Raw genomic sequence first — 24,504 nt, 5'->3', positions numbered from 1 at the left:
TACGTGATCACGATTACAATTAAATTTTAATCCACAACTTTATCTTATGACTAGCTAGCTAGCTATCTACCTAGAAACATGGATTATATATATATAAATATATATGATTGTATAATATTACATATATAATTTTGCAACTTTTAAAAACGTACACAAAGGTTTCAACACCTCTAATAATTTAACCGATGTCAGGTTGATCAAGCAAGCACTGTACCATGCGTATATAAGGGTATGTTTAGAAACACAGTTATTTTTAAATTATTTTATTATTATTTATAAATTATTTTATTATTATTTATGGATGATCTGAAAAAATATTAAATTAGCATTTAAACAGAGTCATATGATATCGATAACTTCCATTAATTAATAATTATATATAGAGGCTCGATCGCCTTCGAATCTCCTGATGTCATGCTCCTCTTTTTGAGTTTTGATCTTGAAGATCTCATGACATCTCTGGTTCGTTCACCACTAGGCTATGATCAGGCATATTTCCTAATAAGTTTGAGCTTTTTGGATATGCATGACCGGTAACCTAGGCTTGATGGCATGGATCCAACTATCTGTTCTGCTTTATCTCACTAGTTTAACTGTGACAAAGACATTAGAGAGTTTTTTGGAGGAGCATTAATTTTAGAGAAACCTATCGGCCGCCTGTTAATGCAATACCCCATCATGCCATGCACGCACTACGATATATATGCAAATCTAAACAATCAATAACCTAATTCTTAATTTGTTTCTGATCAGCTGTCGGCCTCATGATCATGAACCTTTCCTAATTAACACCTGATAATTAGCCAAGCTGGAACATTAGTGTCGTTGTTGTAGCAGTTACATATACTGATCAAGTTTTTGTTGGCCGTGGACAATGTACCCTCGGCTTTGCCACTATTAGTATTTAAAAAGACCTCCATCAACCATGGTTTGATAAAACAAATGGAGCATACTCAATCAGAATGTAGATTGATCAGCTTGATCATATAATGAATTATTTCGTTTGGATTCGAAATGCATTTCATTTAATCTTATCTTATCATTACAATTTTCTCAAATTTTTACATAAAATATAATAAATAATTATTTAATTTTTTAAAATTCCAATTCAATCTTTTTAAATTCTAAAATAATAATAATAATAATAATTTATTTAACTTTTATTTTTTATTTTTATCTAAAATCATCTCATCTCAAAATCTAAACCAACCTTTAAAAGTATTAGCGAATACTCACACGTGAAGAAAAATCAAAATCGTTAGGAGATACATAATATTATAATATAATTCATGTTGTTCCTATTTTTTTTATCTAAAATCATCCTATCTCATCTCATCTCAAAATCTAAACTAACCCTTAAAAGTATTAGCGAATACTCACACATGAAGAAAAATCAAAATCGTTAGGAGATACATAATATTATAATATAATTCATGCTGTTTCTATTTTTTTAGTTAAAATTATCTCATATCATCTCATCTCAAAATTTAAACCAACCCTTAAAAGTATTAGCGAATACTCACACGTGAAGAAAAATCAAAATCGTTAGGAGATACATAATATTATAATATAATTCATGCTGTTCCTATGTCCCTAATCAAATAGCTAGCTAGCTTTCTTAACGATTACAAATTAATTAAGGGGCTGATCGAAATTAAAGTACAGTTAGATTATGTGAATAACGTTGATGTGGAAATGAAAACTACAGGGATTAGTTTAAGCTAAATAGGCAACCAGCTTTAATTTACACGCCAGTTTTTAATTTTTTAAAAAGGAAGAAGAAGATAAGTGTAATGGATACATATTGGAGGTACAGGATAGATAACAGCAATATAAAAATACTTAGTACGTTGCTTCCACTAACTAAACTTTTTTTTTTTGACAGTGTCCACTAACTAAACTGATCTATGGAGATGGCTCTACCTTTAACAAATGCTCATATATTTTAAAATTAGGGGGTGGGTGCCGTGGGCTTATATATATAGGGTGTTATGGATTGCATGATGTATATAAGATACGCCAATAAGTTAAATTAAAAGATATCAAAACCCTAGAAAAACGTCGATCGAGGAGTACAAGCGGCACGAACGACTGCACTAGCTAGGCGTACGTTCTTTAGGTGTGCAATATCGATGATTCGATCATGTGTGTGTGCGCGCGCGCATTTGTTTGTTTGTGCGTGCGTCAGGAGGATCGGTTTAATTATCAAAACAAATATAGTTAAAGAGTACTTTGCGTCCAGCTTTGTAGTTTCGTGTGTACTTGCGTGGTAGTAGTGCTGCCAGCTTATAAGCTAAACCTCGAACAGACGCGCGCGCTGTACGCACGCAGTGCCGACAAAAATTAAGTGTGTTGGCCGGGGTCGTACTGCATCATGCCCCACTAAATACGCAGCTAGCTACTAGTCAGCTCGTTTTGGAGGTGTTGTACGCGCGTGCGTATAAATTAATTAATTGTTAGTTGGGTCTCTCTCGCAGGCTTGCAGATTATTTTGAATTGCATGTTGGCAGCATTGTAAGCTTAATTTCCTCGTCAATTAATGCATGCTAGCTGATTCATTCAAATAAGTTTGAAACTAATTATTAATTATTAAGCAGCAATCATGAGGTGGGATGGATGGATCGATGGGCATTTCCGTGATGGTCCTCGATCCATCGATCCCAGGAATTTCAACGTACCATCACCTTGACTCACTGATTATCATCAGAATTTTCTTCACAATAAATATTCTATATAAGAATTCATATTTGTTCATGAGTTAATTTGGACGCACCACGAGTACCAATTTATCTTGTAATCTGTAACACTTTCCACCTCTCTCTCTCTCTCTCTCTCTCTCTCTCTCTCTCTCTCTCTCTCTCTCTCTCTCTCTCTGTATATATATATATACCAGGGATTTACGATGGATTTATACGTCATATATATTATTTACCTCGCTTGATCTGGTATATATATATATATATATATATTTACCTTGCATGACATGAATTACAATTCGAATAATTCTACGGATGAAGATTTTTTTTAGAGGAAATATTTTCCGTCATGCATGCTTGGTGAGTTGTTTGTCATATCAGATGGTTAGTGCGGAATGGCCATAGAAAAGCATTTTGATAATTGTTTGCCATAATAATTCATCTAACAAAAGCCTAATTATGTATATATGCAAACCGTCACGCAAGTCGGCATGATGAAATAGCTTCAAATCACCTAATTGCAATATTGCATGATATGCATGCTTGCTAGCTAGCTAGCTGTACATTGCACATGTCACTTTCTAGACTGCATTATTATTTTAATGGATTAAGAATTATTTAAAATTAGAAAAAAAAATATATTGTATTTTAAAATTAAAAAAAAAATATTCATGTTATGCTGTCATTTTCGTTTTTATTTCTGATGAAGTTAATAATCTAATTGCAGTTGCATAAATCAAGGTGATTTTATGATTGCTTTATCTTTAAGAGTTATTCTATTCACTTAAAAAAAAAATAGTATTTATGTCAAGTTATATGTAATGAAAAAAAATTATTTATGACAATAATACTCATTTTGATAAGAACTTTTTGTTTAATATGTAAACATTTTATTAATTACGTGCATGCGTTATCTAGATTAACTTGTAAATATAACTCATCTTATTTTAATTTGGGTCAAAGATCGATAATTAATTAAACCTAGAACGGATCGAGCAGGTAATTATGCTCCCATATTCATGGGCACGTTAAGAAATTAAGCGGTCTCAATATTGGACTTTAGGACCAAATCTCAGCCGTACCAGATATTAATATGAACAATTCAATCAACTTAAAATAAACGATTTCTATAGTTGGACTGCATCATAACATATATATATATATATATGATTCCCAGGCGGCATCGCTAATATTTAAAGTAGACCAATATATATATATATATATATATATATATATATATATATGTGATGATGATGATGATTAGGTGACGCATGTACAGAAATAATTATATATTTGACGCCCGCAGGCTGCATCCATCTCATGACTAATGAGCATTATTTATAAATAAAGGTAGATACGGCGAGGTTTTGTGCAAGTTACCCAAAAGGAGAAGTTATCATTCATGCTGTTTTAGTGTTTTCTCGTGATAATTACTTTGTTTTTGACTCATAATATTCCAATTATATATATATTATATAGTGCCACATGACTCGTTGTCAGCTTGATACTGACATGGTGATACGCGCTGCAATTGGGGTCCACATTAGTACTTGATGGGAGAGAATAATTTTTTCAGATAAGATTGAATAGATTATTATTTTTTAATTAAAAAAAAAAAGAAAAGAAAAAAGATATTGATCATGGTGGGTTAAATGAAAGCAACATTAATTAATTAATTTGGATGATCATAAAGATTTCATGTACATGTCCTGTGATTTTGGTTGAGTGGGGACCCAGCCAGCCATACATGCTGCCTATGTCGACATTTTGTCCTCCTTTGCAGGCTGCATGTGACTTTCAAAATTAAGAGCAGCTTTCCATTTTTGCTTAAGAAATTCCATGGATCAGTATCGAGTTCCTTTCGTAACTCTCTTCCTCAATTTCTTTTTTTTTTTAATAACTGGTTGGCGAAAGAAAGTTCAGTTAAACTAATTTCCACCCAGCATGCATCATTTCGATGGTGACTGCAGCTATAGCGCCTTGTGGTTTTGTTTCTTTCAAAGCTCTCTCTGTCTCTGTCTCTCTCTCTCTCTCCATGTATTCAATCTATATATATATATATATATATATATATTATACTATTAAATTAATTAAAAGAAAAAAAATGGTGGGTTTTCCTTTTCCTAGGAATTGCATCAAGAAGTTGTAAGCCGATGAGATGATGATTTAAAATTGGAATTTAATTAATTTAACCATATCTTTAGAAGAAGATTAATTACAAAACATATCTCAAGATCATGATCATAGTGGTAATTAGTTATTAGTTTGTTTTTTTTTTTTTTTTTTAATAAAAGGTCTTTGATTATGGCGATCTACAAAACCGCCCAATTATGAGGCACACATCATGTTGCACCTAATTCATATCATATGATAATATTGCCAATTGCATTGCCTTTTGACCAGCATGAAGAAACGAAAACCAAAAACAACTCTACAAATTAAGAATTATTTATTGAATTTTAATGATACAATTCCAATTTCCAAACAACCCACATCATTTTCATTCCGGCCAGTTTCGACCGTCGATCTATTAATTAACAGAGCCCCGGACATTAAATCAGCTAGCTAGCAGCTAGGTTAATCAAAGTTGTATAGGACGTACCAGCAGGTCATGATGAGAATCTATGGCGCCTAAGGGACAAATTAACAACTGTTCGTAGGATGCGTAATGTTGCAACAACTGATGATCATCATCATTTTGTTCTCTAATATCTTAGGTCACTAATTATACTTATCGATAACCATCATGATCCGGCATCATCCACGTACGTACTAAGACCGATACCAAAGAAAAATAATGAATTTTCTATTTGTAAGAAATAAACAATTCACGAGTTCGATCGTCCGATCCTCGTTGGAATTAAACAATGAAGTCAACAATATATGGCTAACGCATGCAATATTCCAATATATAGGATAATTTAGCCTTGATTGGTGTACGTTCGTATTGTCTAATATTATAAGTTTTGGGTGGACGACGTATTGATTGGGGACAGATCAAAGAAAAATCAATTGTTAGTGATGGATCTAATTTATAAGTTTCAGCATAAGATCATGATAACAACATGTGACGATACTGGCCCGGCCCCATCTGATCTTGATTGTCAACCAAAAGATCAGATGCAATATTTGAAATTAAAAACCCAAATAAATCAAGAAGCAATTAAGCATACATATATGCAAGATAAGCATATATGGGTCATGATCATGTGGGATAGCTGGAATAAGCTTATATTTTGGGCATTTTAAAGGATAATATTGATGCTTAATTTGATAAATAAGCCCCCACAAAGCTTTGAAAAGATGGCTATACATGATGATAAAGAAGAGAAGAGAGACAGATCAACAGATCGAACAGACTATTCAGTACAGTCTAATAACATATTTTCTCACATGATATATGTAGCCAACTCCCCACCGAGAAACTATATATATATATATATTAGGACAACGATGGGAAAAAACACCCATGCACTTGATTATTTGTATCTGTTTTTCCTTAGGATTGGGACCCAAGCTGATCATGACTCAAATGGTCTGGGAGGGATCCCGGCCAGCATCCAGTCCCGGCCATGTCTTGTGCCCTTAATCTTTACAACCTTGATTAGACTTGGCCCCGCTAGAGTAAAGACATGGAAAGGTGTGTCATAAAAGTTGTCCACTTCGTAGATCTATCCATATTCCATATTACACGCACTTAGCGTGGGGTTTGATGGGGATGATCATGAGATGGGTCATGTAGACAAAAGCCATTTATAATTTCATGGATCCTATTAAATGCCTATGGCCGTCTGGACCCCCAAAAAATTGATCGATGTTGCTTCTTTTCTTGATTTCTTACAAAATATTCTTCCCTTTCAGGAAGGTCCCACTCCCACACTCTTGTGACAAACAAGATAGATAGATAGACTAGGGAGCGGGAGGCCTCGCATCATTAATATACCCTCCCACAATCACATAGGATATATATAGTGGTGGAGTAGTACTAGACCAAAAATTAGGATATCATCATGCTCATGAAGTACTCGATCGTTTCATAATCGAATCAAAACCCATTAAAGATGAGAGCTAATGGAAAGCAAAGGTATATAGGAAAATGGGGTAATATTCAAACCATTATTCATTAGATTTTTGACAATTGGTGTGGTTCGTGCACATCATTATATATATATATATTCTTCCACTTACAAAAAGTCCATATATACTCCTGCAATATTGCTTTTGTTTCCCAGCTTGTTTATCCTTGTATCATCCAAATCTTAGGCAGTACTGTACGTAAATGGGGACCACCTACAATATTTGGTGTGGAATATTAATGTCATGATCTCTAAAGTTTTCAAACCTTATAGTGTTACGAGCCTAAAAATCTTAATGTAACTGACTTACCAAACATGGATGCAGTTTTATAAGTGGGCGGCTTCAGATAGAAAGATTGTGCTTCCACCATAATATAGGCCGAGTGATTGCGATTCCTCCTCGATAGGTCTAGTGGACTCCAACGACACCTCCAACTTACCTCTATTATATGGGAAGATACTAATCTCTAGCTTAATTGCATTCTCAGAAGAGAAAATCAATGTGACAGACCAATATCTCAACCTCAAAATATCAACAATTATAATAATAATAACAACATGTGTTCGGACCAATACCTCAATTATATAATTGAAGTTCAAAACCATGGACCAGATCAAAGAGAGAGTGAATCAGTTCTGGGCACGACCACTTCGTAAGATATCGCTGGGGAAAGAACAATGTGGCCCATAATACTTGTATAGGCCGGGCCTACTTGATGCCCGAATCTATAAGGAAATCCCGTCACCATTCACTACGTATGTACCTTGAATACCTGACTAAATTCAACTCTCGGATAAAAACAAAGAAAAAGAAAATCAGGCTGGGAATTCAAAGTTAGAAGAAGTCTTGGTCAACAGTAGTGGATCATCCTTTAGAACTAAAATATAGGTAAGGCCATGCCTGCCCACCTCCATCAGCATGTCAAATCCATTGGGAATGTGAGTGAGTGCGTATTTGGAATAAGCCGCTCGAGGTGCCTATTATAGGATCGGTAAAACCTTTGTTATCGTGCAAACCAAATGTTGGTCCAAATATGATCATTAAAATCATCACTTTGGCAATGTATATATCTTCATATCGTATGGTCAAGAAAGGAGCATGGGTGCTCCAATTAATATTAAATTCAACGTCCTCACGCGTAACAGAGCCATATATGGCTGTTGGACCTTCAAACCATTTGGACAGCCATTCTCAAACCATTTGTTCTGCATTGGCTGAGATAGTTTCCTCCATGAATTAATTTAACCAGATATATCATTCGCAATTTCTTTGAGCCGTCGATCTGTCTGTTTTGCACTTTCTTGCACTGATACCATTTTTCGGGCTGCCACCATCTGACGTAAAAGAGCCTCCATTCATGCAAATCGGCTGGACGGTAATATCAGTTGATCATGCATTATTCGTACTTCTGCCATAGCCACTCCCTGGTCACCCGGTATTTTTCTCTTGTTGTTACGAACGTATTTCGTATCTCTGCCAACAATTTTCAGTGACCTAAAATCAGAATGTAGGTCATTGACTAATTTCAGTAAACTTCTGAAAGTTCTGAGACTCGAAACACTTCAAAATTTGTATAATGACTTAAACATTGGAGGTGTCCCCCAATACACCGAGCCCCACCTATCTTCTGATTGCAGGTCACTGGAAGTCGTTGAAAGAGATATGAAACACATCTGTAATGGTAATGATAAACTAAAATCATTATTTATATAGAGAATAGGACACTGCAGTTTCCAATGGAAATTCTCCACACTTTATTGATTTGTTCAGTAATAATATATACAATGCAGCTATTCTATCTTAGGCAATATACAGTCATTAAAGCTAAGATACTAACTGTTACAAAGAATATTAACATATACAAGATTTTAGCCTACACTAACTATAGAGAATCTCTTGATTTTGTGAGCTGTCTATCTTTGAATTACTTTCCTTAGTACGCCCCCGCAAGATGGGGTTGCCATCGGCAAGACCAATATTGTTCCTCAAAAACTCCATCCTTTGCTTTGACAGTGCTTTTGTTTGTAAATCTGCCAACTGATCTTGAGTGTGAACATGACAAACTTTAAGCAGATTTTTTTGAACTAAATCCCTTACAAAGTGAAGATCAATTTGGAAATGTTTCATTCTTGAATGTTGCACTGGATTAAAATTTAAGTGAGTGGCTCCAAGATTGTCACAAAGGAGAGAAGGTGGAGTTATGATGGGGAAGCGAAGTTCCTTGAACAGAAAAAGTAACCACATGGTTTTAGTTGCTACATTTGCTAATGCTCTATATTCAGCCTCTGTAGATGACCTTGCAACTGCACGTTGTTTCTTGGAGCTCCATGAAATTGGATTGGAGCCAAGAAAAGTAATGTAAGCTGATGTGGACTTTCTGTCATCATGATGCCTTGCTCAATCAGCATCACTATAGGTAGTTAAGTGAGATGTTACTAACTTTTTGATTTGTATTCCATGAAAAATGGTGTGTTTGAGATATCAGAGTAATCTCTTTGTTGTTGTCCAATGGGTGACAATAGGTTTATGCATGAATTGAGACAGCTTACTGAAAGCAAATGAGATGTCTGGATGGGTCAATGATAGATATTGCAAACTTCCAATTACACACCTATATTCAGTGCTATCCACTGCTGCAGTGCCATCCAAGAGTTGAAGAGAGGTGCTTGTTGAAAGTGGAGTGGAGACATCCTTTGCACCCAACATGTTTGTGCTTTCCAAAATATCACGAACATATTTATGTTGGGATAAAAATAAACCAGATAACCTCCACTCCAAGAAAGTAATGTAACAGACCCATGTCTTTTAATGAGAACTGAGCACCAAGCTTGTGAATAACAGATGACACAAACTTTGTATCGTTGCCCGTAATAATCAAATCATCAATATACACAAGTAAGTACATGTAATGGATGCATGAGCATAAATAAATAGAGAAGAGTCAGCATGAGAGTTGTGAAACCCAAGCTGAGTAATGGCATTTTTAAGTTCTGAGTACCATGCTCGTGGAGCTTGTTTAAGCCCATAGGTAGCCTTTCTTAATCTACAGACATGCTCAGGTTTGGACCGGTCCTTGAAGCCTGGAGGCTATGTTATATAAACAGTTTCTGTCAAGTGACCGTGTAAAAACGCATTGTTGATATCCATTTGTCTTAATTCCCAACCCTTTAGCACGACAATTGCTAAAACAGACCTAATTGTCGCAGGTTTGATAACTGGACTAATGGTCTCCTTATAGTCAATTCTTGGGCGTTGATTATAGCCCTTGGCCATAAGTCTAGCCTTAAATCTGTCAACTGAGCCATCTGCATGCCATTTGACCCTAAAAACCCATTTACAGCCCACAGGGTGACAATCTTTTGGTGGTGGTACCAAATCCCATGTACCATGTCTCATAAGAGTAGTAAGCTTACTAGACATAACCTCATGCCACTTTGGGTGAGACACGGCTTGACTGACACATGTAGGTTCAATGGATGAGGGTAATGAGTGTTTGGTGATATTATGAAGCTGTTTGGGTTTTTATATGTTATTCATTGACCGTGTGATCATTGAATGAGTCTGAGTTGATGGGTTGAAGGGGCTCTAGAACAGATTCATGTAAATTGGAGGGCATGGGATCTAGGGTTACATGTATAGGAGAACAATCATGAGGAGAGAGAGAGGAAATATTACCTGGAGGTGCGACGACGACAGCAACTGCAGTTTTCGAGCTAAGTGGTGGCCACGACGGCTGAGATGAGATTAAGGGTTGAGACACGAGAGCTTCATAGCCGATTTGGGAAGGACGGGAAGGGAAGTCGCAGAAGGCAAAAACTGAATAAATGCAATTGGGTCTAAGGGCTTTGGAGACGCATTTGGGCTAGAGCAGTGGATTGGGCCTTCGGACGCAGGCCATGAAGAGAAATTTTTCAGCTCATCAAAGAGAACGTGTCTTGAAATGTAAATTTTCTTGGTTAAGGGATCCATACATTTGTATGCATTTTGAGTTTGAGAATAACCAAGAAATATGCACGGTGATGATTTTGGCTCCATTTTATTGGTGTTATATGGCTTGAGAAAAGGATAGCAAAGACATCCAAATTTTTTTAATTTGTGATAATTTGGCCTTTGATCAAAGAGTGCTTCAAAAAGGGATTTATTTTGAAGAAGTGGTGTAGGTTGACTATTTATGAGGTAAGTAGGGGTTTGAAAAGCATGTGGCCAATATGAAGGAGGTAACGAGGCATCATGAAGTAATGTGAGACAGGTTTCCACAAGGTGACGATGAAATCATTCAGAGACACAATTTTGTTGAGGGGTATATGGAGCCGTGGTGTAATGACTAATCCCATTGAGAGATAAAAAAATTTTGAAATGTATGAATTCAACCCCATTGTCAGAATATAGACTTTTTATTTTTGAATTGAAGTGCATCTGAACAAGTTTTTTGAATTGTGAAAAAATGGTTGAGACATTGGACTTAGTGACCATGGGATAAAATCACATGTATTTTGTATAATGATCAACAAGTATGAGGTAATACCGAGAACCATCTAAGCCAGTGTAGTGGGCAGGTCCCCAAACATCAGTATAAATAATTTTAGGAGGCGAATGACTTTGAAAACTAGTAGAACCAAATGGTTGTTGATGTGCTTTAACGACATGAAGATAATCTGGAACCGTGCGATTCCCTCGCTGAATCAAGGTCAATTCTTCTTTCAACTGCATCGCTCTTGTACGCGATTTACTAACTACATATGTTTGAGTTTTTGCCAAGCATCGTGTGATGTCTTGGCTTTGGCTATGAGGGGTGTGATGGTGGTGGATGTAGAGGCAAGAAGGGCACTGAGAATGATCTTATCTTGCCGAATCTAGTGATGTCTTTTGGACTGTGATGGAGGAGTTCCATTGGAGACAAGACACAGAGAGGTGCCATTGACATAGTCCATCAAGTCATAGCCAATTAGGAGTGCCTCAAATTGAGCACGCCATTGGGGAAAGGTGGAGGGTGTGAGTTTCTGATTGATTTGTGTAGTTATGTTGAAGACGACTAGAGGAGGTTTAGAGGATGAAATGGGTGGGGTATTGGTGTCCGTTGCGGAAGCCATGGTAGAGATTAAAAACTCGTTTGAGGATTGGACTCTTGATACCATATAGAGAATAGGACACTGCAATTTCCAATGGAAATTCTCCACACACTTTATTGATTTGTTCAGTAATAATATATACAATGCAGCTGTTCTATCTTAGGCAATATACAGTCAATAAAACTAAGATACTAAATGTTACAAAGAATATTAACATATACAAGATTTTAGCCAACACTAATTATAGAGAATCTCTTGATTTTGTGAGCTGTCCATCTTTGAATTACTTTCCTTAATAATTTAAGCATATTTACATGCCATAACATCAGATAATCCTTAATTTTCATGATAAACTGATATTCCTGCCATAATTTTTAATAGCTATATATATAATTAGAATAAGTACTACTTGAAACCCTTCGATTCCTAGTTAGGTCCTTCGATCAATTCATTGTTTTATGCGTTATAGGAGTTAATTCAAGAACATGCATGGTAGATCATGGTGTCATGCGGACCCAATTATATCATCATGTTCACGATCTTCATGATCAGTGGTATATTGCAATTAACTTTCAATTTCACGACATGGGCCGGTTTTCATTATTTGCTAGAGAGCAATCCACTTGATCGAGAACTTGCTTACCAATCAAGCATTCTTCTTTAATTTGGTCCTTTTGTGGAGTTCCAAACTTACAATTAACGGATTATGTCTAGTCGATTCCCTCATACATAGCTGTTGGCACTTTAACATTCTTGTAATATAAGATATTGTTCTTAATTTTCCTCTTTATGTAAACATATATTCTTTCCATTTTGGTGTAATGATACAATTCCCTTCAACGGTACTCCAAATGAATTGTAATGACCACTCCCTTCTCTTTATCCTAATCTATCTGATGCTACTGTTTTTTAGCATGTTTAACTTGGTATCTGGTTTTTGTCTGTTATCATTGTATATTTCCTATGTGCAATTCATGTATGCACAAAAGGTGAGCTAAAGTTCTTTAATTTCATGCACTTTTCTTTGTTAATAGGGATACTTGTTGGGCAAGGGTACAGACATGGAAATGATGGGCAGCATAACTCAGTGACAAAGGCAGAAATATTAGTCCTGAGGGAAACATTTATTTGTGAATGCCAATAATGCAACCTGCCCATCCTTTTTCGTAGTAAATATTAAAGGTAAAGCTCTAAGGCCAGCACCCGTGGAACCCTTTTTTCTTTTGGACTAATAAATATGAAGACTGTTGAAAATTGAGAAATTGGCGCAAAAGAAGAAGGAAGTCTATCCTCTCTTCAAAGTCTTGAAATTATCTTTGAAAGCTACAGTTTCTTTGAGAATGATGGGACCGAAAGAAAGTCACATATGCGCTTAATTTAGAAGGACTAACTAAAATTGTACTTTTCGCTCATTTTAATTGTTGGAAAGAGCAAGCAGTTCTTCTTTTAGGCAATAAGGGATCAATTCACCTCCTATCTTATATAAAATTTCAAATAACATTCATCTTTATTCTCGATGTCCGCTCCAAATCAACCATTCTTTTATAGATGTTAGGGCAATTGTTTTGTTCGTAATGATTCGAGAAAAGTGTAAGGCCTATTTGGAGTTGTGGTATGAGTGTTAAAAATTATTTAAATATTTTTAAAAACTCTTTAACAAAAAAAATTAGGTCGTTTGAGTGTTACATAGTAAAGTACTTTTAATTTCAAATAAGCTAAAAAGTACATTTGAAGAAAAGTATCATTTTGATGTTTTTTCTCAAACGTGCTTTTTTTAAATAATGCGGAATGTAATTTGAATTTTAAAAAGACTCTTAATAAACGAAAATATCCATACAATGTTCAAACTTTCGAGGATATGGTCATCATTTTTAAAAATACAAATAATCGTCATTTTTACCTCATAAAGTACTTTTTAATTTATTTCCAAACAAATATAACATATTTGAAAGTGATATAAACATATAGTTATCAAACAGTAAATAACTTTTTAATAATAGAACTTATTACTTAAGTTATAAACTATAAGTCCTAAAATTATAAGTTATATTTTCTACCGCAATCACAAATATGCACTAAGTGTATATTTGGAGTTATGTTACTCTTAAAATGTATTTAAATAATCTTAAAAAATTTAATAGAAAAATTAAATAGTCTTAACAAAATTTTAATAGAAAAATTAAGTTATTTAGGTGTTACATATTAAAATACTTTTTAATATCAAATAAACCAAAAAACTACATTTGAAGAAAAAATATCATTTCCTTCGACACGCTTTTTCAAATAATGTGAAACGTAATTCAAATTTCAATGCAAAAATACTTATATAACTTTCAGATAATTATAATTTTCAAAATTTAAAAGATATGGTCATAATTCTTTTTAAATCAAATAATTATCATTTCTACCTTAGAAATAATTTTTTTAATTTGTTTACAAACAAATGTAACATATTTAAAAGTGCTTTAAATATATAGTTTATTCGAATTTCAATGTGAAAATACCTATATAACTTTTAAATAATTATAATTTTCAAAATTTAAAAGATATAGTCATAATTTTTTTTTAAATCAAATAATTGTCATTTCTACCTTAGAAATCATTTTTTTTTTTTAAATTTGTTTACAAACAAATGTAACATATTTAAAAATACTTTAAACATACAGTTACTAAATAATAAATAACTTTTTAATAGTAAAACTTATTACTTAAGGTATAAGTTATAAATCCTAAAACTATAAGTTATATTTTTTACCGCAATCCTAAATATGCAATAAGTTATATTTAGATTTATATTTCAAACGAAAGTAATCAGTTTCATAACAAATTTTGCTACTCATCATCACCACACACTATACTTTTTTTTTAATTTTTTTTAAATTAATTATTTTATTATGTTATTCTTCATAAGCTAATTAAATTATTTTACTCATCATGCATACGACACACATTTGGCAAAAGAAAAAAAATAAAAAATTATGGGCTTGTTTGGAGTTGCAGTAGGAGTCTTAAAAAGTACTTAAATAGTGTTAAAAGTTCTTTAATGAAAAAATTGGATTGTTTGGGTGTTCCTTATTAAAGTACTTTTAGTTTCAAATAAACTAAAAGTACGTTTGAAGAAAAATATTATTTTAATACTTTTTTTCAAATGTGTTTTTCTGGATAATATGGAATATAATTTGAATTTAAAAAAATTGTCAATGGAAAAAAATACTCATGCAACTTTAAGATAATTATAACTTTTAAAATTTCAAGAATATGGTCATAGTCTTTAAAAATTTAAATAGTTATAATTTTTATCTCATAAAACATTTTTTAAATTTGTTTCTAACTAAATATAACGTATTTGAAAGTAATTTAAACGTATAGTTACTAAATAATAAATAATTTATTAATAGTAAAATTATTACTTAAGTCATAAAATGTAATCTCTAAAGATATCAAGTATATTTTTAACTGTAATCTCTAACATGCATTATGTTAATCTATATATAATGTGTTATCTGTGAGACGATGACCAGAATTTTTTCCCCCACACTAATTCAATTGTTACCAGTAAGTTGTTTAATATATAATGAGATTTAATTTGGGTCTAATATGTCCCGACAAGAGATATATGTTCTGTATTTAAATTAAATTATATCAGTAATCATATCTCAAACTCTTGTTTAAAGTTTAAACCAATAATTAAACACCAGGGTTCTTCTCCACTCACTATGCCCACTTTTGCTTTCTTCAACCTCATCAAAACCCTCCACTTTTTTTCTTCTCTCTCTCTCTCTGCGCGCTTCAGAAAAAGCAACAAGACGCTTGTGGCCAGAGAGAGAGAGGGGAGTCCTCAAATGTCTCTCTGAACCCTAATCTGCTCGAGAAGGTAGAAATGAGCCACAAGCCTCTAATTTACGCTTTCGTTTCTCGCGGAACTGTGCTTCTCGCTGAGTACACCGAATTCAGTGGCAATTTCAATTCCATAGCGCACCAATGCCTCCAGAAGCTCCCGGCTGCCAACAACAAGTTCACCTACAACTGCGATGCCCACACCTTTAATTACCTGGTCGACAATGGCTACAGTAAGTCTTTCCCCGCCCTGTTCCCCCCCTCCCTCCTCCCCCCTCCCTCCTTTTCACGACAGATTTCTGCTAAGGAAAAAGAAAATAAAAATGAAGCGACTTTCTCAATCTGTTATTGGAGAGGAAATGAATCTCTCTGAAGTTTCAGAGCTCAATAAATTTGTGCGACATTGATACGATAAATTCGTCTGCCTATATGCGATTGTACTTTGAGCGGCTTTCTCTCGTTGCTTTTACTAGATCTGTTTTCTTTCTTTATTTTTATAATATTGATGTTTGAGTTTTATTTTTCCCTGTTTTTCTGTCGAGAAAATTATGAAAAGATAACAAAATGAAGTGAGATCTATAGTATATTTATGTAAAGAAAAAGGTAAACCTTATGAATGAAAATGAAATCGAAGTATTGTGGTTTCACCTTCATCAAATTATTTCTGTTTCTTTTCTACTGATTTATCAGCAAACGAATTTGACAATGGTTTCGTTCAGGATGGGTTTGATTGGCTGGATAAAATCGAGAACATTCTTTTGTGTGCTCTTGTGCATAGGTATTCAGAGATAGGTTGATATATATAAAGATATTTCTTACTTTGATTCATATGCATTTTTTCTCCTTATGTACCTGGGGAAGCTACTAATTCAGCTAAGGGTCATCTTCTTCTATCTTCCAAAACAAGGAATATGTAGATAATTAAAATTCTGGGTGCCTTTGTGATGGACTTATGCGTTCGGATCATGACCTGACATCTTCGATGTTACAGCATATTGTGGAGTTGCAGATGAATCAGCAGATTGAAACAATTACCATCTTCTTATACTTTGGGTAGATTGAATGACATCTTCGATGTTGCAGCATATTGTGTAGTTGCAGATGAATCAGTTGGGCGACAGGTACCCATGACTTTTCTGGAGCGCATCAAGGAGGACTTTTTGTCAAGATATGGAGGTGGAAAGGCTGCTACAGTTCCTGCCAACAGCCTTAGCAAGGAATTTGGGTATTCTATTGTGACTATGATCATTGGAATACATGCTGGAAGTCTTATTTTCTTTTTTTAGTACCTGATATAACGTACTATTTAATGCAGGCCAAAATTGAAGGAACATATGCAGTACTGTATTGATCATCCTGAAGAGGTAAGCAAGCTTGCAAAGGTGAAGGCTCAGGTTTCAGAAGTTAAAGGTGTAATGATGGAGAACATTGAAAAGGTAGAGATTTTTTTTTTTTTTTAACAATAAAAGGTAGAGATTCTAGAGATGCATTATTTAGCTGCATCAATTTACCTGACCAACAATTTCCAATGAGCTCTAAATGGCACCTCCTCCCTATTGTAAGAATTAGATGGAAGCTGAGGTCATGGGTTCAATTAAATATTTCAAAAGCGACATAAAGAGATTTCGCATCAAATCCACATTTGAAAGATTTGCATATTACTAGGTTCATGGATGACTTCTATTGGTCATAGAACATCACATGTCCATGCTTATAAATTTTTCTTTTTTTGAAAAAAGCCCAAGTACAATACAACATTCAGTTAAAATAAGCATGTGCTTACAATGGCATTAAACAGGCCTTGATACACCAAAATTAAGAATATAATAGAACTAATATATTGTAATATCTACCATAACCCTACCGATCAAAAAAATATCTACCATAATGCTAAGCATATGGTTGTTTTTGCTGTTCGTATCATCATACTTGTCATGATATTATTACCATGATTATTATTACATCATTCATCCTCATCTTCAATTCTTTGTCTCTCCCTCTCTCTGTTTTGTCTAAAATGACACTTGCTTTTCTTTCCTTTTGGTTTTGAGTTTCAAATGAGGACCATTAGCGTCCCCAACATGGCCACCTAAACACCTGTCTTCTTTTCTTAGTTTGGTATGTCCTTTGTATACTCCCTATGTACTTGGGTTGTGTCCTTTTGTGCATTTTAATAAAATGCTTGAGTTTTCATAAAAGAAGTATTACGCTTGCCCTTCAATTATTTTTCTGAACTTGTGGTTTTCAAAATGCATTCCAAGTTAATGTTCAAGGACATTTAATGGGTTAATCCTTACTTCCATTTTGAGTTTTGATGTAGGTTTTAGATAGGGGGGAAAAGATAGAGCTTCTGGTGGATAAGACTGAGAACCTTCATCAACAGGTCAGTGACTCAGTAGTGCTTTCTCTCTTAGGCATGCATTTCATTTCCTTATGTGTAAAGTGGAGAGGTTCATAAGCCTCGGATGTGTTTGGTAAAGAATTTGCTCTGAAAATATTCATAAATTTGTTTCTATGCATCATTATTTGAGTTCAATTTAAACTGTGGTTTATGGATATTGCTTAATTTGCTCAATCTAGAATGCAGAATAGGTAATTAAAAGGCAGTGCTAGACAATCCAGTGAGAATCCAGAAAGCTCACATTTTTCCATGTTTTATTTAAAAAAATTATAGATTAGTTGCTTAAATTAAATTGCGCATTTGTTCTTAAGAGTACGCACTACAGGAACTGGACTTCATATTATGAATCCCTTCATTTTAGCATTATAATGACAAAAGAAAAAAAAAAACAAAGCACACGATTTCTCATCTAACAACTGGTGAAATATTTTCCTATATTGTACTTCTTTAGAAATAATTGGAGTTCACACAATTCATATTTTCTTACAGGCACAGGACTTCCGCACCACAGGTACGCAAATCCGGAGGAAAATGTGGCTGCAGAACATGAAGATCAAGCTGATTGTTTTGGGGATTCTAATAGCATTGATCCTCATCATAGTCCTCTCTATTTGCCATGGGTTCAACTGCTGATAATGAGCAGCTTTCTGCAAGAGGCTTTTTATCCTGTTTATCTAAACTTGCGATCTTATACAACACAAATATTCTATATATAATTATATATCATGATTTTTCATGTAGTTTGAATTTAGCAACTTACAGAATACAGATACTTGGCACGAAGTCTTCAAGATGTCCCGACATTGCTGTTCCTTAAATGCAGTCGTTTTGATTGGCTTGAAACTAAACTATGACCTTTGGTGGTTAGCCTTATTCAAAGTATGGGACAACTAAAGATTTAACATGACTTTCGCTGACGATTAAAGAAATCTTGTAGTGCTACAGCCTGGCTATGAGCTTGAACAAAGCGAATTTTATAGCCATGTTTAGATTGCCGTAGACCCTTATTTCTTTTTATTTTTATTTTTCTTGAATTCTTAAAAGCAACGTGATATTTTAGGTAGAGAAGTTTTATGGCCGGATATGGGTGGCTTTTTAGGTTTAGTTTGGATAATAGAAGTGTTTTATCTTATTTCATAATTATAATTTTTTTAAATTTTCATATAAAATATAAAAAATAAGTTAATTTTTTAAAATTTCAAAATAATAATAATATTAAAAATATAATATTTTATTTTACTTTTAATTTTAATTTTAACTCACTACTTGGAAGTTATTTGTTCCAATATTCCCGAATTCTAAAAGCTGTGGAAGAAGATGCATTCGCTTGTTTGGGTATGCTTCATTCGAGTATCTCCTCTTTTCTCAAGCTTCGTCAATTACTATAATACACTCCAGTACATGTTCCATTTGTGTGCAAGGCATTTATTTATAATACAAAAGAAAATGAAATTTCATAGGCACAAAAAGAATTCTCATGAAAACCAACACAAAAGGGAGTCGCTAGACCAAACATCGTTCTCATTCCCGCTCATGCCAAACAAAATTTTGAAGAGCACAAACGTATTGTAGGGATGTTCGCCCTCATGGTGGTCAATGATATTGTTTTGGCCCTTGGGCACGTCCGCGAATGCTCCAGTTCGATCCTGCTGCTAGCCTTGTTAATTTTGAGTGCATTATCCAATCATAATTCATTCAAACCCACCCTTATGAATCTTCTTGAAAATGTTTGAACTGAAAATCACATTACAGATGGAGTGTACAACTTGATCTCTGTACTCCCTTTATGACTTTAAATTATCACAAATTGATTAAGCGCCCACCATCATCCCTTCTTCTTCTTCTTCTCTTGTACACGAGGATCTTCTCTTCCTTATCAATCCCATTACTTCTGTCATTCAAATTGTTCTTATTGTTTTCTAGTCTACAAACCCCACTCATTGAACCCATCTTAAACCTCACCTTCCCTCTCCCCGTTTCCACTTTCCCCTCCCCTGCTACCCTTTTTCGACCATTTTCATTCCAATTCTTCCTCCCCAAATCACTCCCCACTAGAACCGATTCCTCCCACAAGCTCTCCCCGTTCTTTCTCTTTCCCTTCCCGAGGTAAATCTCATCAACCCCATTGTTCCCATTCGGAAATCCGGGCAGCCATTTTGGCACATGCGAGCCGCGGGTACAATCTAACTTTTTAGTCCCGGGACTCGAGTTCCCGGAGGAACTAGTACGGTCCGGCCGGGGAATCGGCTTGGCGAATGGGATTTCGTCGTGGAAGTAGACAAAATTGGCGAGGTCCTTTAGGACCCCTGAGGTGGACAGGAGAGTGGAAGTGGGTCTGTGGAGTATCGAGCCTCCGGATAAGCCGCCGCTGTGGAGTGAAACGACTTCGTGGAGGGCGTTGGTGAGGTCGAGGAGGTTGGATTGGGTGCGGTTGGAGGAGTTGGTGAAGGAGGTGGCGGACCCGGCTATGGCCTGGAGGTACTTGGTGGCCACGAGGGTCAGCGTCTCGAGGGCGGAGAGTTGGGTGGCTTTGAATCCCACTGACTGACAGATCTGGGAGACTGCGATTCTGGCTATGGCGAACGAGAGCTCCGATGGGGTTGAAGTAGTCGTCGTCGTTGCCGTCGATGATTGGGTTTTAGCTTCCTTGCGGAGCTTTGATTTCATGGTGATCGTTGAAGGAGACGAACATGATCCTCAAAAAGCCCTAGGAGTCTGGTTTTGTCAATGGAGATTTTGGGGTCCGGTTTTATTGATGGGGATTTAGGGTTTTATTTTAAATTTATTTATTTATTTTTTGAAGAGGCAAAAACTCAAAATAGGAGAATGGGTACTGTATTGATTCAAAAAAGTCGAGGGAAAATACCTTCTTTTTTTTTTATTTTTTATTTTAAAATATCATCATTCATTTATTTATCATAAAAAAAATTATATTCATGACTATATATATACGGGGATATCCATATATCAACTATTTGGAATTTCACTATTATACTTCCACCAGACTCAATCTCTCTCTTTATAGAAATAGATAACTCAAACTTTACGAATACAGTAGTTCAAGAGATGAACTTATTTTTTATTTTTACTATACAACAAGGAAAATAATAACGAATAATAATGGATTACAGTTAGGACAAACTTTAATAGACTTTGACATGGTGTGAAGGCAACAAGCTTGTCTCTTTTCAGCCACAAAAGTTAGATATAAAATATCTGGTAGTGGCGATTCCGGTGATCCAGCACATATGGGTAGAAGAGCCATCGGAAGGGGTGACACGTGAGGACCTCACGAGGTGATTTCTGCAAAATCGCCACTATCCTTCAAACGATTTTTGGTCTGAAAGTCTTCTTGTGTGCATGGTCTCTCAAGAATTGGCAGAAAACTATAAATTTGACTTTTTCGACTTTAAATAAAGAAAAATAAATTAAGAAATAAGGAAATGTGAGAGAGAAATGAAAAATGAGGGAATCAGAGTGAGAAGGAGTAAAACTCCTCCTCTGGCGAAATCAAATCTGGAGGTTTTTTTTTTCGAAGTGAGAGAGAGGATTCTGGAAGTCGAGAGAAAATACCTGAAGTCTATCAGAGTTTGCCAATAGCAATGAGCTACTTTATTTCTCATTTCTAAAATATTCCCATTAACAAAATATAAATTTTTACATATAAAGTCTTCTACTGTACAATTTCACTTAATCAATATATAATTTGTTATTTTTCTTTATATATATATATATATATATATAGTATAATAAGACCATATCATTAATGGTTTAAAAAAAACCATTACATCCTATTTTTGTCAAGCCAAATAGCTTAAGAAACAAATATTAGGATATCATCACCACATTTCAACATTCTCATCATTCAAGTATAACGTGTAAGCCTATGTGCTATCTCATTTCTCTTCCTATGTACATGTTGGATTTTACACTCAACAAATGGTTGCAGCAAATGCTTCGTTTCTTTTAGCAGGTTACCTAGAGATTAAAACAATTTTGCTCATTCTTGTAATTCCTTGATCATCAGCATACAATCACTTTCTAAAATTAACTTAGAAAAACTCAAGTGTGCGCATAACTGTAAGCCTCAAAACATAGCTAGAAGCTTAATTGTTTATGGGTCAGTTACTTCATTCTCTACCTTGCTAGTAGCCATCATTATATTGCTTTTGTCACATCTCATAATAGCAACCACACCTAACTTATGCTAATCAAAGAATATTCCTCCATCCACATTCAGTTTGACGTAGCTATGGTATTTGATTTTGTACTTGGTAAGATTCCAGATCCTAGTGAATTTTCTGCAGACGCAGTGCATAGTCAATCACATTTGTAGGTTCAATACAAATTTTTCAACTACCATATTATTCCTCCTAAACCAAAATCCTCCAAGCTATAAAGAAAAAAGTGTTCAAGTCATTTATATTGCCCTTTTCTAGTACAAACAATGCAATATTCACTATGTTCATTTCCTTCTCAATGTTCAACATAGCAGGAATATATTTGTTCCACAAATATCAAATGGAAGGGCTAAATTAAAGCATATTGAAGGTCTTCCAGACTATTTTTGCAGATCCAAGACTCATCTTCAACATCGACTTTCTTTTTCCTAAGATTGGGTAGGTAGGCTGTCTCTAGAAGCTTTCTATCCAAAAATCTTGATTTTATTGGAGATTTTTGTAATGATCTGGCTCGATAATTCTAAGGTCGAAATATGGATAATTTTATTGGGCCTATATTACAATTGATGGGCCATATTGGAAATCCTAATTTCACCTTATTGGATAATTTTGAATAGGCTACGAGCCAAACAGTTATTTTCGTGGATTATAGAAATTTTTATTGGGACTTGATAATTAGGTTGAAGCTTAATTAATATTTATTGAATGAGTTAGACTATTCTAGACGACATATAAAACATGGAAATACGTAAGAAATTATTTGGATAGTTTGAATTGGGCCAAATGCTAGACCCAAAACCATTGTAAAGCCAAAACCCTACTTGTAAATTCCCATAAAATCGTGTATATAAATACCCTCGATGTGTTACGTATCATCTACAACCTAGAAATATTATGGTTACCACATCTCAATTCCCCACGTTCTCCATGTACAGCAAATCCTTAGCCTCTGTTAAACCATCATGCAGCACCTCCCCATGCTAGTCACAATCTAAACTGAGAAGCAAGCTGCAACAACGTCATGTAGAGACCGTGAGACACTGTACATGGCAACCTCAACATCACTACAGCCTCAAGCCATCACCCAATGCCGTAGGCATGCACCACCCTTCTTCCTTTCTTAGTCGTAGATAATGCCGATTACCCTCACGACAACAATCCATTGTGAAACCAAGGCAACACCTTAATTGACAATCACACAAACCATATAGCAACCCCACGCCGACAGAGGACCACATTACACGGCTTCGCACCCTTGCGGCATGTTAACTATGGCCAACCGCTTCACCAGGTAGCATTGTAAAGGGAGTTCTATAAACATAATAATGATTCAAAAAATACAGAATTAACACTTAATAAGAATCGAAAACTGAAATGCATAAGAAATCGTACCTTTGGCCATTGATGCTTACTCACACTTTCTCACTATTTCTTTCTCATTTTGGCACTTCCAAACTCTACTCACTCCATTTAGATGGTGTAAGACTAAAGAGGATTGAGTTGAATGAGTTTGGGGACCAAATTGTAATATTTCTAGCCAAAACTTCCATCAAGATTTGGTGGCTACGTGTCCCACGACTTCAGTTTATCATGGGGCAGTTCCAACATTCTACGAACGTGATGAAAACTTGGAGTGGACCACTTTAAGAGCTCCTAAAATCAAGGGGAGCTTGAGACTCGTTCCTACGAACGGTCTCCGAGAGAAACAGTCAATAGTCTCCACTTGTTCCACACTTCTAATCCAATGTCTCATCTTAAACCTATCGAGAATCTGTATTAAGTAATAAGTATATGAATCATGATGATAAGTCCTCTAATGACAAGTATTGTATTACATTTCATGTATTACTATGTATTTATTTCTTAAATATTATAATTTATGTGGCAACAATTTCTTAATGAATAAACCCTATATTTATTCTTGATTCAATACAGATAATTTTCTCAAAATTAAATTAAGGTGCACATCAATATGAGAAAAACATTAGAATAATTAAGAATTTCATTAAAATAACATTGTCAATACAATGAAAAATTACATAATGGAACTAAGTCCCGTATTTGCTACATGATCCTTGAATTTCAAAGGTGGCATACCTTTAGTCAAAGGATCAGCGACCATTAGCTTAGTATTGATGTGCTCAATGACCATTTTTTTTAACACATTCCCTTATGGCTAAATACTAAATGTCGATGTGTTTACTTTGACTCTCACTTTTGTTGTTCTTAGCCATAAAAACAGC

General features: G+C 34.7%; 2 protein-coding genes and 1 long non-coding RNA gene across 7 annotated transcripts; 1 reads left to right on the top strand and 2 right to left on the bottom strand.

The window, feature by feature from the left end:
• Nucleotides 1-6,817: 6,817 nt before the first annotated feature.
• LOC122275202 lies at nt 6,818-10,756 on the bottom strand. 4 transcript variants are annotated; one of them, XR_006228502.1, is made up of 4 exons: nt 9,385-10,604; nt 8,394-8,446; nt 7,083-8,267; nt 6,818-6,986 (listed from the first exon to the last, which is right to left on the bottom strand). It is a non-coding gene; the product is annotated as an uncharacterized LOC122275202 (long non-coding RNA). The 4 variants fall into 4 exon arrangements; XR_006228503.1 differs by having other exon boundaries at nt 7,083-8,246; XR_006228501.1 differs by having other exon boundaries at nt 6,819-6,986; nt 7,083-8,446; nt 9,385-10,605.
• Nucleotides 10,757-15,559: 4,803 nt separating this feature from the next.
• Nucleotides 15,560-18,820, top strand: LOC122276542 (vesicle-associated membrane protein 721-like). 2 transcript variants are annotated; one of them, XM_043086357.1, is made up of 5 exons: nt 15,560-15,912; nt 16,763-16,904; nt 16,995-17,115; nt 18,000-18,062; nt 18,570-18,820. In XM_043086357.1, the coding sequence occupies exons 1-5, from the start codon at nt 15,723-15,725 to the stop codon at nt 18,711-18,713; spliced, it is 660 nt and encodes a 219-aa protein (XP_042942291.1). In that variant the 5' UTR covers nt 15,560-15,722; the 3' UTR covers nt 18,714-18,820. The 2 variants fall into 2 exon arrangements, with proteins under 2 accessions (XP_042942291.1, XP_042942292.1); XM_043086358.1 differs by having other exon boundaries at nt 15,773-15,912; nt 16,671-16,904.
• Nucleotides 18,821-19,478: 658 nt separating this feature from the next.
• Nucleotides 19,479-20,900, bottom strand: LOC122276541 (transcription initiation factor TFIID subunit 8). Its single transcript, XM_043086356.1, has one exon. The coding sequence runs from the start codon at nt 20,745-20,747 to the stop codon at nt 19,881-19,883; it is 867 nt and encodes a 288-aa protein (XP_042942290.1). The 5' UTR covers nt 20,748-20,900; the 3' UTR covers nt 19,479-19,880.
• Between the last annotated feature and the right edge of the window lie 3,604 nt (nt 20,901-24,504).

This window comes from Carya illinoinensis, chromosome 9 (genome assembly GCF_018687715.1).
Source record: "Carya illinoinensis cultivar Pawnee chromosome 9, C.illinoinensisPawnee_v1, whole genome shotgun sequence".
In the NCBI taxonomy this organism is placed as follows: domain Eukaryota; kingdom Viridiplantae; phylum Streptophyta; class Magnoliopsida; order Fagales; family Juglandaceae; genus Carya; species Carya illinoinensis.
The sequence above is the reverse complement of the archived record's forward strand: the minus strand, read 5'-3'. Positions and strand labels throughout refer to the sequence as shown.

Excerpts from the sequence above, each read along its gene's own strand:
- LOC122276541 (XM_043086356.1), bottom strand. The coding sequence starts at position 20,747 with ATGAAATCAAAGCTCCGCAAGGAAGCTAAAACCCAATCATCGACGGCA.
- LOC122276542 (XM_043086357.1), top strand. The coding sequence starts at position 15,723 with ATGAGCCACAAGCCTCTAATTTACGCTTTCGTTTCTCGCGGAACTGTG. Across the intron at positions 17,116-17,999 it reads TGATGGAGAACATTGAAAAG|GTTTTAGATAGGGGGGAAAA; the intron begins GTAGAGATTTTT and ends GTTTTGATGTAG. Across the intron at positions 18,063-18,569 it reads CTGAGAACCTTCATCAACAG|GCACAGGACTTCCGCACCAC; the intron begins GTCAGTGACTCA and ends ATTTTCTTACAG.